General features: G+C 39.7%; 1 protein-coding gene across 1 annotated transcript in view; it reads left to right on the forward strand.

The window, feature by feature from the left end:
• spcs3 (signal peptidase complex subunit 3) overlaps window positions 1-10001 on the forward strand; it is a 28189-nt gene extending 18188 nt beyond the window's left edge. Inside the window, exons 3-5 of the mRNA XM_068029323.1 lie at window positions 375-451; window positions 5284-5399; window positions 8858-10001. Of these exons, the coding sequence (XP_067885424.1) occupies window positions 375-451; window positions 5284-5399; window positions 8858-8990 (326 nt within the window). The 3' untranslated portion in view covers window positions 8991-10001. The remainder of the gene's footprint in view (window positions 1-374; window positions 452-5283; window positions 5400-8857) is intronic.
• Window positions 10002-11288: the final 1287 nt, after the last annotated feature.

An 11288-nucleotide genomic window follows, 5' to 3' on the forward strand; every position in this document is an offset into this window, starting at 1 on the left:
TACCTGTGGCTACAACTGTTGCAATCCAGAATTTGTAATTCAGTTGCTTTTCTGGGTCATCCTTAATATCCGCCAGAGTATTCTTTTTGGGTAGATGTTTACAGTTGTTGAGGGAAAGAGACAAGCCATCACCACCTTGAATTTGTTTACTGTGTTTTCTAGGAGCTAAGCTGAGGCAGAATTAAGAGTGCTCCTGATTCTGGTTGGTCTACTTCAGACTCTCTAGTTGGAATGGAGCAAGAGTAGAATCTACCAACTCCCTTTGTGACTGGAAAAAAAATTGAGCAGTGAGGATTAAAATTGCAGCTATATGAGTAACATTTTACTAACAGTTTGATAACCTTGTTGCATTTTTTTCTTTAACTGCTTTCTACATTTGAAACCAATATTTGACTGGAATGTTAAGCAACTGTTCCTTTATTTATCAGCGGAGTACAAAACTAAGAATAATGTAAGTATGTTTTCTAAATTAAATCCTGTTCAGTAGAAATCTGGAGAATTTCTGGCTGTTCTCTGCTGCTGCGACTGGGCGTTCGAAGATTGTGTTGTCTGCCTGGTGCCTGGATTAAGGACCTCTCCTCCTCCTCCTCATGGCTGAGAAAAACTTGGGAGTGGGAGGGGGTGGATCCACTTATCCTGGCCCACTAGGAAACAAAGGCATAGGTAGAACTAGGAATGACATTCTGCTGAAAGAGTTTGAGGAGCTGAGGTCTGAATTAAAATGCAGAACCTCACAGGCAGCAATCTCGAGATTGTTACCAGAGTCATGCACAAATTGGCATAGGGGTAAACAAACGTTAGAAGTGTGGCTGAAAGAGTGATGTGGAAGGCAGGGGCTTTGAATTAGTGCCTGGGAAAGAGAGAGGTGTTCTGTTGGGATGGGCTCCATTTAACCTGGCGTGGGACTTTTGTCGTGGCAAATCAGATAATTAGGGTGGTAGATAGGGCTTGTGGTGTTGGTGGGAGAATTCAGGAGAGGGTACGTTCAAAAGTGGTAGGAGAAAAATCTAGGCTGTAGAGCAGAATAGCAATTTGGGTAAAAATAAGCAGAGTGGGTCAGGAAGCGAGAGAGAGCTTTACAAAGGTAATAGGGCATTTATGAGTAAGTTAACATCAGGGGAAAAGTTAGAAAAAGGTTAAAATCTAAAGGCACTATATATAATTGTGTGAAATGTTCAGAGCAAGATAAGTGAATTGACAGAAATAAATGGGTTTGATCTAGTCACTATGGAGACATGGATGTAGAGCGACCAAGGTTGGAAATTAAATATTGCAGGATACTTGACTTTTAGAAGAGATAGGCAAAATGGCAAAGAGGTGATGGGGAGGTGCTAGCCCTGATAAAGGATGGGATTAAGACTGTAGACTGTACTTGGCTAGGAAAATCAAGATTTCGAATCAGTTTAGGTGAAGCTAAGAAACAACAAGGGACAGAAAGCATTGGTGGGAGTAGTGCTCTCGATCAGTAGTTGTAATGTTGGGTAGAGTAGAAATTAGAGGTGCATATGACAGTAATGGAATTTATCCTTCATATAGATTGGGCAAACCAAGTTTGCAGTAATCGTTTAGAGGACAAGTACGTGGAATCCATTCAAGGTGCTTTTCGAATCAGTATGTCAAGAAACCAACTAAGGAACAGTCGTATTTTAGATTAGTATTGTGCAGTGAGACAGGGTTAATTAACCTTGTAGCAAAGAAGCCTCTAGGGAAGAGTGATCAAAAATAATATAATTTTGTATTGCGATTCAAAGTGCTTTAGTTACGTCCGAAACTAGGGTCTTCAATTTGAACAAAGCAAACTACTTGGCTATGAGGAGCAAGTTGGCTGAGGTAGATTGGGAAACTAGATTTAAAAAAACGGTAAATAATGGCAAATATTTTAATATTCACAATAAATACATTCCCTTAAGGAATGAAAGCCTCATTCGATAAATGGTCTAGCTGATTAGTAAGAGAAGTTAAAAATAGTATTAAATTAAGGAAGAAGCTTTTAATGATGCAAAAAGAGCAGTAAGCCTGAGGGTTGGGAGGAGTTTAGAATTTAGCAAAGGGTGACCAAGGAATTGATAGAGAAAATGGGCTGAGAATGAACTAATAAGAAACATAAAAACAGATTGTAAATGTTTCTGTAGGTATGGAAAAAGGAAGAGGTCAGTGAAAGTGAACTTGAGTCTCTTAGAGGCTGAGACGGGAAATTATAATGGGGAATAAGGAAATGGTGTAGACATTAAACAAATAACTTTGTATCTGCCTTCATGGTAAGAGATACAAAAACAATCCAGAAATAGTGGGGAACCAAGGGTCTATTGGGAATTTTTTTTCATGGGATGTGGGTGTTGTTGGCAAGGCCAGCATTTGCCCATCCCTAATTGCCCTTGACAACTGAGTGGCTTGCTAGGCCATTTCAGAAGGCAGTTAAGAGTCAACCACATTGCTGTGGGTCTGGAGTTACATGAGAAACGGAGAAATGTTGGTATTTAGAGGGAGCTAGGTATTCTTGTACCAGAAAGTTAACATGCATATAGAGCAAACAATTAGAAAGGCAACTGGTATGTTTATTATGAAGGAATTGGAGTGTAAGCATAAAGAAGGCTGATTGTAAATAAGGGTTTTGGTGAGGCCACACCTGGAGTACTGTGTTCAGTTTTGGTCTCCTCACCTCAGGACTGATATACTTACCTTGAGAGGGAGTGCAACAACTCCTGAGATGAACAGATTGTTCTGAGGAGAGATTGAGTCAACTAGGCCAGTGTTCCCTAGTTTAGAAGAATGAGAGGTGATCTCAATGATGCGTAAAATTCTTAAGGGGCTTGACAGGGTAGCTGCTAGGAGGATGTTTCTCATGGCTGGGGAGTCCAGATCTAGGGGTCACAGTCTCAGTATTAGGGTTGACCATTTAGGACTGAGATGAGAGATTTTTTCACACAAAGACTTCTCTCCTCCAGAGTGTTATGGATGCTCAGTTGTTGAGTATATTCAAGTCGGAGGTCTATAGATTTCTCGATATAAGAGAATCGAGGGATATGAGGATAGTGTGGAGAGGTAGATGATGTCATTGAATGGCAGAGCAAGCTTGACGGGTCGAATGGCCTACTCCTCCTATTTCCTATTTTCTTAATTTTCATATTCTTCATGCCACTGGCTAATTTGGAGCAATTTGTATAATCAGACATGACCGTAAAGTTGGAATTTAGTATGTGTGCCTGAACATAGGAACTTAACAGGAGTAGGCCATTCAGCCCATCGAGCCTGCCCCACCATTTAGTATGATCATGGCTGATCATCCACTTCAGTGCCTTTTTCCCCACACTATCCTCATATTCCCTTATGTCATTTGTGTTTAGAAATCTGTCAATCTCTGCTTTAAACGTACTCAATGACTGAGCTTCTACAGCCCTCTGTGGTAGAGAATTCCAAAGATTCACAGCCCTCTGAGTAAAGAAATTTCTCCTCATCTCTGTCCTAAAGTGGCTTCCCCCTTATTTTGAAATTGTGTCCCCAGATTCTGGACTCTCTAATCAGGGAAAACATCTTAACTGCATCTACCCTGTCTATCCAATGAAGTATTTTGTAGGTTTCAATGTGATCACCTCTCATTCTTTGAAACTGTAGAGAATACAGGCTCAGTTTCCCCAATCTCTCTTCATAGGACAGTCCAGCCATCCCTCGAACAAGTCTGGTGAACCTTCATTGCACTGCCTCTATGGCAATAATATCCTTCCTAAGGTAAGGGGACCAAAACTGCACACAGTACTCCAGGTGTGGTCTAACAAAGGTTCTATATAATTGAAGCAAGACTTCACTACTCCTGTACTCAAATCTTCTTGCGATTAAAGGCTAACATACCATTAGCCTTCCTAATTGCTTGCTGCACCTGCATGTTAGCTTTCAATGACATATTGACCAGGATTCCCAGGTCCCTTTGTACATTTACACTTTGTAATCTCTTACCACTTAAATACTATCTTCCTCCTACCAAAGTGGATAACCTCACATTTTTTTCCACATTATATTTCATCTACGTTTTTGCCCACTCACTAAGTCTGTCCAAATCCCCTTGAAGCCGCTTTGCATCTTCCTCACAACACACATTCCCACCTAGTTTTGTGTCATCCGCGAACTTGGAAATATTACATTTGATTTCCACATTCATATATTGTGAACAGCTGGGGCTTGGGTGGCCACAAATATGGCATAGAGCAGTGTTGCATCCAAAGAAGGACGAGACTTTCAAAGTAATGGTATAGAGGAACTGCTAGAGTATCAGAGCCAAATGGCTGCCTTTTGTGTTGTAAATTTCTATGGCTGTAACGGTCTTCTCTGTCACAATGCTCATTTTATAGCAGCGGAGGAGTGGTCTCAAGGGGTTGATTTTAAACAGACCTGTTGCCTCCGTGTACCTCTTTCCCTTTTCTTCCACCTCTCCAAATTGAGAGCTAAGAACCACGATTCTCATTGCTAAAAGGGAAATAATCTGGCTCTCTTTTAACTGCAAACGCATTGATAACTTGTGATCCAGGAAAATATGTGCCCCCAAATAGGTTAGGACTGTACCTCAAGTGCATATGTATTGACATTATGTTTCATTAAGGCTGTTAAGACTGTTGGAATTTTTGGGCTTCCATCAGAAGTTTTCCTCATGTTTACCACTGAGGACCTCTGTACGAATCACTCCCATCAGCATGTATGCTGCAAATCCATATAGGGAGTGTTCAGATGGCAACAAATTAACTTAACTTAATCCTCTGCAAGTGTCATATTAAGTTTTGGAATGCACTTTCCAACTGTTAAAACATCAGAAAGTCTAATGTTGAAAATAGGCTAAATTGCTTAACACAAATTTTGCATTGGTGTTTTTACTATCTGGCGATTGCTATAAGTAATTGGCAAAATCTTGGGAATAATTTCATTATTTTCTATTCACTTCCATTTACTTTTAAAGGGGTATAATTAAACTGCACAGCTTTGATCCTTAAATAGACTTAGTTACAAGTCCTTGGGGCCAAATGTCCACATACAGATGCATGGGTGATGTGATTAAACTGTCCACATGGTGGAAGCACTCAGCGGGTCAGTCCCCCTCTATGGAGAGCAGGTGTTAAAATGTTTCAAATGCAAACCCTTCTAGAATTGTTCTCCAGACAGATGCAGACTGAGCGTTTACGGCGTTTTGTTTTAGATCTCCACCTGATGATTTTTGGTATCATTACGATGTTCTGTATACTGGCACCAGTCAAACTGTCCTGTGTATAAGGTATTTAAACTCTCTTTTTGTAAACACAGGCACTGAACCAGGTTGTTCTCTGGGACAAGATTGTCCTTCGTGGAGATAAGACGAAATTGGATCTGAAAGATGTGAAGTCAAAATATTTCTTCTTCGATGATGGAAATGGCCTCAAGTAAGAAATTTGTGCATTTCTATCCATCTACAACATCTTAATGTAGCCGTATTTACAAAATTGTAGCATATAACTGTTTGAATTAACGCACTATCTGTATTGCATGAATGACAGAAGTATTCCTAGGTGAGGCAAAGCAAACAATGTACAGACGTCACAGGCAGCAGTGCAATAAGAAAAATTGAACTCTGATGATAAAATACATCTCCATCCGCATCTGAAAACAGATTAAAGCTTGGGTGGGGACTCATGCCTGAAACTGTTCTGGCAAAAGACTCTATCCTTTCTGTTCAAGTGCTAGCCTGCGTATATATAGCACTCTTCCTCCCCCTTTTTAAATACCGAAGTGGATTGTGCAGTTGCTTCACTTGCCCAATCATTGTGTGTGGCCAAATATTCAGCACCCTATTGCAGATTTGCATTTAAGCCCTTGTGTAAATTCAATGTCACAATAAGCTGCCACAGTGACTGCATTGAGCTGAAATCTGCACTATGTCGGGGGGGGGGGAAGGAAGATGTTGTTTTTGGCTGACGTTGAATTTTACAATGGCTGTGGAACGTCCAAAGGGAGCATCCATGCAGGTCTGTGAGCAGACACCCCTTCCTCTTAACAATGGTTGTGAATCAGAACAGAGCTAAACTAGATGTTGGAATAAGCTGCCGTAAACTGAATTTTGATCTAGGCTGTTCTAAATGGGAATTGTGGCAGGACCTCCTCTCCCAAGATCCCTACCACCCCCACCCCAACCTAAAGTTTTTTGTGAATTATCTGAGATTCCTACTGAAATGATTAGTAATCTTAACTATTCTTCCACCCAAGGTGCAAATTAATAATGAAGGCAATGAGAGCAACAAAAATACCTTTAACCTGCAGACTAGTCATTAAATTTATTATCTGCTCGTTGCTTTTAAGTTGGTTTAAACTTCCAGTTTTGAGATAGTCTTACTGTTAAGTACAGGGAATGTTCTCATCAGTGAATCAAAAGTTGAGACACTAGAACAGGGAGTACTTAACTGTTAGCTGTGGTTAGCAGTAAGACTTAAAATTCCTATTTTTATGAGCAGTTGCAATGAATTACTGATTTAGGCATTGAAACTACCAAATGATTAATGTAATCTTTTCAGTGCTATGACTAGGTTGAAGGGTGAGAGGTGTGCAGTAAAGTAGTCCAGTCTCATGCATTGAATCCAGGATGTAAAAATGAGAGCTGGGAAAGTAACAAACCTTTTAATGGTCTGTAGTGGTATAACTAAGGGATGTTGAAAAAGGACTGATGATCTATGAAAAGATTGGTGTCTGGAGGATAATATGTATGAATTATAAGCTGTTTGTCCTTCAATCCTAAGGACTAGGGGACACATTTTAGGTTTTGGGCAAGAGATGTGGGTGGGGGTGGTGGTGTGTGGAAGAACCTTTTTACACAGCTCTTGGTAATGACTTGGAACTCAGTGTGGTGGAAACAGAGACAATAAATGATTCCAAAAGGAAATTGGATAGGAAATAAACTTGCATGGCTACAAGGATAGAGCGGGTGTATGGGACTAACTGGATTACTCTACAGAAAGCCATCATGGGCGTGATGCACTGAATGGCCTGCTTCTGTGCCTTAACGACTCTGACAATTCAAAAGCTTAGATTAGGTTTGTACCATCAGTATTGTCGTGAAATCTGTGTCTGTTATACTTGCAAGGGCCTTCAATTTTTGCAGTTAATTCCTATAGCTGTAATTATAGATCACTGCTGAAACTAATGTGGTTAACTCTTGGTAGCATTGTAAAAGTCACACTGTTCACTTGAAATTTGGGATTCCTGCATCCTGTTCCCACTATTGTTGTATGTAACTTGCTCAGACTATTAATTGTGTATGTAAACCAAAGAGACGACTAGAGGTAATAAGCTTAGTTATGTGGTTATTTTTAGCAACTGGGTGTACCTTTTTGGTGTCGTTAAATCCCCCAAATAATGCACATCGTACCATTGCTAGTTTGTGTCCCTTGGTCTGTGTTGAGTTAATTAGTTGCTCTTGACCAGGAATGTAGTACTGAATGCTACAATTAAACTCCGCTCCTCTGGTCTAGGGAGGGGTGAAAGTCAAGGAGAGATAAAGTAGCCAGAATTCATATTCTGACTGCTATCCAGCGATTCATGCTGAGAAGTACATGTGTGGATAAAATGTAATCCAAATTTCTCCACCCCCAGTCTAAATAATCTGACCTTTACTGGGTTAGCTAATGATTTGGTGCAATATCAGAGTGCTTTTGCCATCTGAGGAAGTATATCCCTGAGTGAGTCAATGTCTTTACAGGAAAAAAGGTTGGAGAGGGGTGGTAGATTGTGGTCAGTCATTAGTGCTTGCAGTACCATCAAGGACCTCATGGTGGTGCCATTGTGGAGCTTGCAGAAGTTACCCAAGTTTCCAACAGCTCCACCAACTGATATCCATTGGTCCCATTTATTAATTTGTTTCAGCTAACTTTTTTGAAATATCGAAATGCACATTGTATGTGCGGTGTTTATAGTGCATACTATATGCCGGTAGCACTATAACTGGTAAATAGTGATACACTTAGTAACATGAGCATTAAAAGTGATTGAGTATCTGCGGCAACACTTGCAGAAGTCGGGAAATGCTGCATTATAACTTCTGTGTGTGTTGGAGTGGATTTTTAAAAATAAATATTTGTGCTTAAGAGGCAGGAGTTCCCATCCTACACCCCTCTGCCTCTGTCTGTTCCTTTTAAGGTGCTCCTTATAACCTACCTCTTTGGCCATCTGCCCTTTTGTAGTATGTTTTCAGATTTTTCTTAACACTCTGTGAAGCACCTTGGGTCGTTTTATTTCTTTAAAGGCACTATATAGATACAAGTTGCTGTAATGGCTATCCAAAGTAACACAGATTTTCTGCTTTCAGCCTAATTGCTTGTTCGTTCTTGCCAAGTGTTTTTAAAACTCACCAGTCTTTTTAATTCACAATAATGCCAACTACTTGCAGTTATATAGTAAAACATCCCAAGGCGCTTCACAAGAGCGTACTCAGATAACATGGTCAGAGGCAGGTTTTAAGGAGTGTCTTAAAGGAGGTGATGGAGAAGCAGAGGTTAGGGAGAGAATTTCAGATCTTGGGGCCTAGGCAGCTGAAGGCAAGTGAGGGGTGAAGAAAGTCCGGGATATGCAAGAGGCCAGAATTGGTAGAATGTTTCCCAAAGGGTTGTAGGGCTTTGGAGGTTTCAGAGATGAGGGATGAAACCAAGGAGGGATTTGAACAGGAGGATGAAAATGTTGAAATTGAAGTGTTGCTGGACTGGGAGCCAATGAGGTTAGTAAGCACAGGGGTGATGGTTGAATGGAACTTGGTGAGAATCAGGAAATGAGTTGCAATTCATCTGATCTACATGTGTAAATGCTTGTGTTGTCCTAATAAAATATAATTCATACATTTGGTATTTGCTTTTGACAGGGGTAATGAAAATATCACTTTGACTCTGTCCTGGAATGTGGTTCCAAACGCCGGGATTCTGCCTCTTGTAACGGGTTCAGGTCACAGTTCTGCTGCATTTCCAGATTCTTACGAGATGACAAAGAACTATTGAACTTTTGACTATTCTCCTTTGTTATAATACCTTTTATTGTTGTAATTTGAAGCTCATAACTCGGAACATATTTTTATATCCAAATATCATGTCTGTGTGGCTGGGGTGAAAGAAATCTGAAAATTCCCCCAAGTGAAAATAAAATGGGTGACTGTTTTGTATTTTTTGTAACGGGCGCACAAGAAATCCTTTTGCATTGTAATGTTTGATCTTTGTTCAGATTTAATTCCCATTCTATGACCAAATTGGACTGCACTTGATGGGGGAGGGGTAGGGGAAAGATTTATTTCTACGCACTAAGTGTAACGTGACAATAAACACAAGTGTCATGACTGTTGCACTTAGTTCCTAGGAAATCTTATCCCTTCCTTCCAAGTGTAGGAAATACTTTTTCCGTCTAGTGTTTAATTGTTCACAACAGACATTGGCAATGTACTGTTTACACCACGAGCTCCAGAAGGTTTTCTTTTCAAAAGCTAATATGTTATTTCTTTGCCAGCCATGACAGGTTAGGTCCATTGAGGGGGGGAAACTCAGTCTTAATCGCTGTGCTTTCTCTGCTTCCCCAATTCTAACGAAAATAAAAAGGCCACTTGACTCAATTTGCATCTTTGAAGAAAATGACTGCCTTCCTATTAATTATGGTACTTATTAATTCCTCCTTCAACTTCTAAAGCTCTAGTCATAACATTTGTTATGCTTATGGTAAGAAGCCCCTGTTTATTCAGCAGGCTAAGGATTTTCATTTTTACAAAAAATCCTATTCCTCAAATGTAAACAGACTGTTTTATTTTAGGAGTGTTCTTTTCATGTTTTTCTTTGCTGTATATTAAAAAGACACAAAGTAAGTTGAAGCATGAGTATTTATATCGAGTGTTCTGAAGACGTTAACTGCTGGAGTCTGAACTTTGCTTGTACCTTACAGCACAACAGCTTTTATACTGTATAATTACTGTGAATTACAACAAAAATACAGCAATGTGCATATTCTGTAGAACAGAATATATTAAATTCTCTTTTGTGGTATATTTTTTGATGCTAAAACATACTGTACATGGATGGGTATCAATATAGGGCCTGAGGAGGATTTTTAAAGTGATTAAGGTTAGGGTGGCTGTAGTAGAGAACAAAGTATGTTTGAATATAGGGGTTTGTTGTTCTTTTGTCGGTGAAGCGTTAACCAGTCATAACCTTTATTTTCTTACTGCCCCCTCCTTCGCCCCTTGAATTTATAAATTAAAAGAAGCCAGACACATACCAGGCCATCTGATGATCTGCTTCATGTTTTGTGGCTTTGTACCCTGGGTTGACCCTAGAGACTCAGACTGCGTGTGTGTGTTTTGTCTTCATGCTTTTGGCTTTGTCTATATTGAAATGACTGACAATTCAGTGCTGTATTGTAACATTGAAGCAACATTGGAAATCGAATATGAAATGCATTTTGGACACTGCTGGAACACTGAGGCAGTTATTTTATCTTGTGTAATTTGCTGTTCCCAAAGCATATGTCTGCCTGTTTTCCTGAGCTTCCACGGAGAGATGATGGGGCATCTTAAAGCTAATCTCAACATACTTAAAGATTTTCCAAATAGATTTTATAATTAGAATCCCCGTTAATGGTTCATGCTCTGAACTTTGGCAGGCAGATGGGAGATATGTCAATGGCTTGGTGTAATTTGTCGGAGATGCTGACAATAACGTGTGTTGGAATTCCAATTATTTACTTTCTCGTTTTGTTGGCAAGGGACTTTATCACCTGAGCATGCCTGGTCGAGATAAACCACTTAGCATCTGGTGGAAGCTTGAGTGCAGTTATCTGAGCTGGGGTCTTCAAGCCCTTAATATCTACTGCAAATGTTCTGCAATATCTTTGTTTATATTACTTTATTGCTACCCTTAATCTTGAAGCATATGCAAGCAAAGTTTGTGAGAGTACTCTGAGTGCAGATTTACATTTGGTTAGTTTTACACAGGTTTTCTACATTAATACACTTTTGGGGACTTGGCTATCATTGGATAGCAGACACTCCTCACACTGTGGCATTCAATCAGGATCCTCACTTTAATAAAAAAGGCTCATGTTAGCAATGTTCAGTAACAGTATTATACCCAAAAGCTAATGGTTTAGTATTGCAATCTAGTGCAAAGTAGATTTCACAGTGGTTTCACAGTCTGGGGTTGGTAACAAATTTATACCAAAAGAAGATAGAAGTAATTATTTTTTAAAAATATAAGAGGTCAGTAGGAGGATGCATTAAACTGTGGTGCAAATTTGCATGGCTTTTGTACATGCCACTT

Source organism: Heterodontus francisci, chromosome 4 (assembly GCF_036365525.1).
Source record: "Heterodontus francisci isolate sHetFra1 chromosome 4, sHetFra1.hap1, whole genome shotgun sequence".
In the NCBI taxonomy this organism is placed as follows: Eukaryota; Metazoa; Chordata; class Chondrichthyes; order Heterodontiformes; family Heterodontidae; genus Heterodontus; species Heterodontus francisci.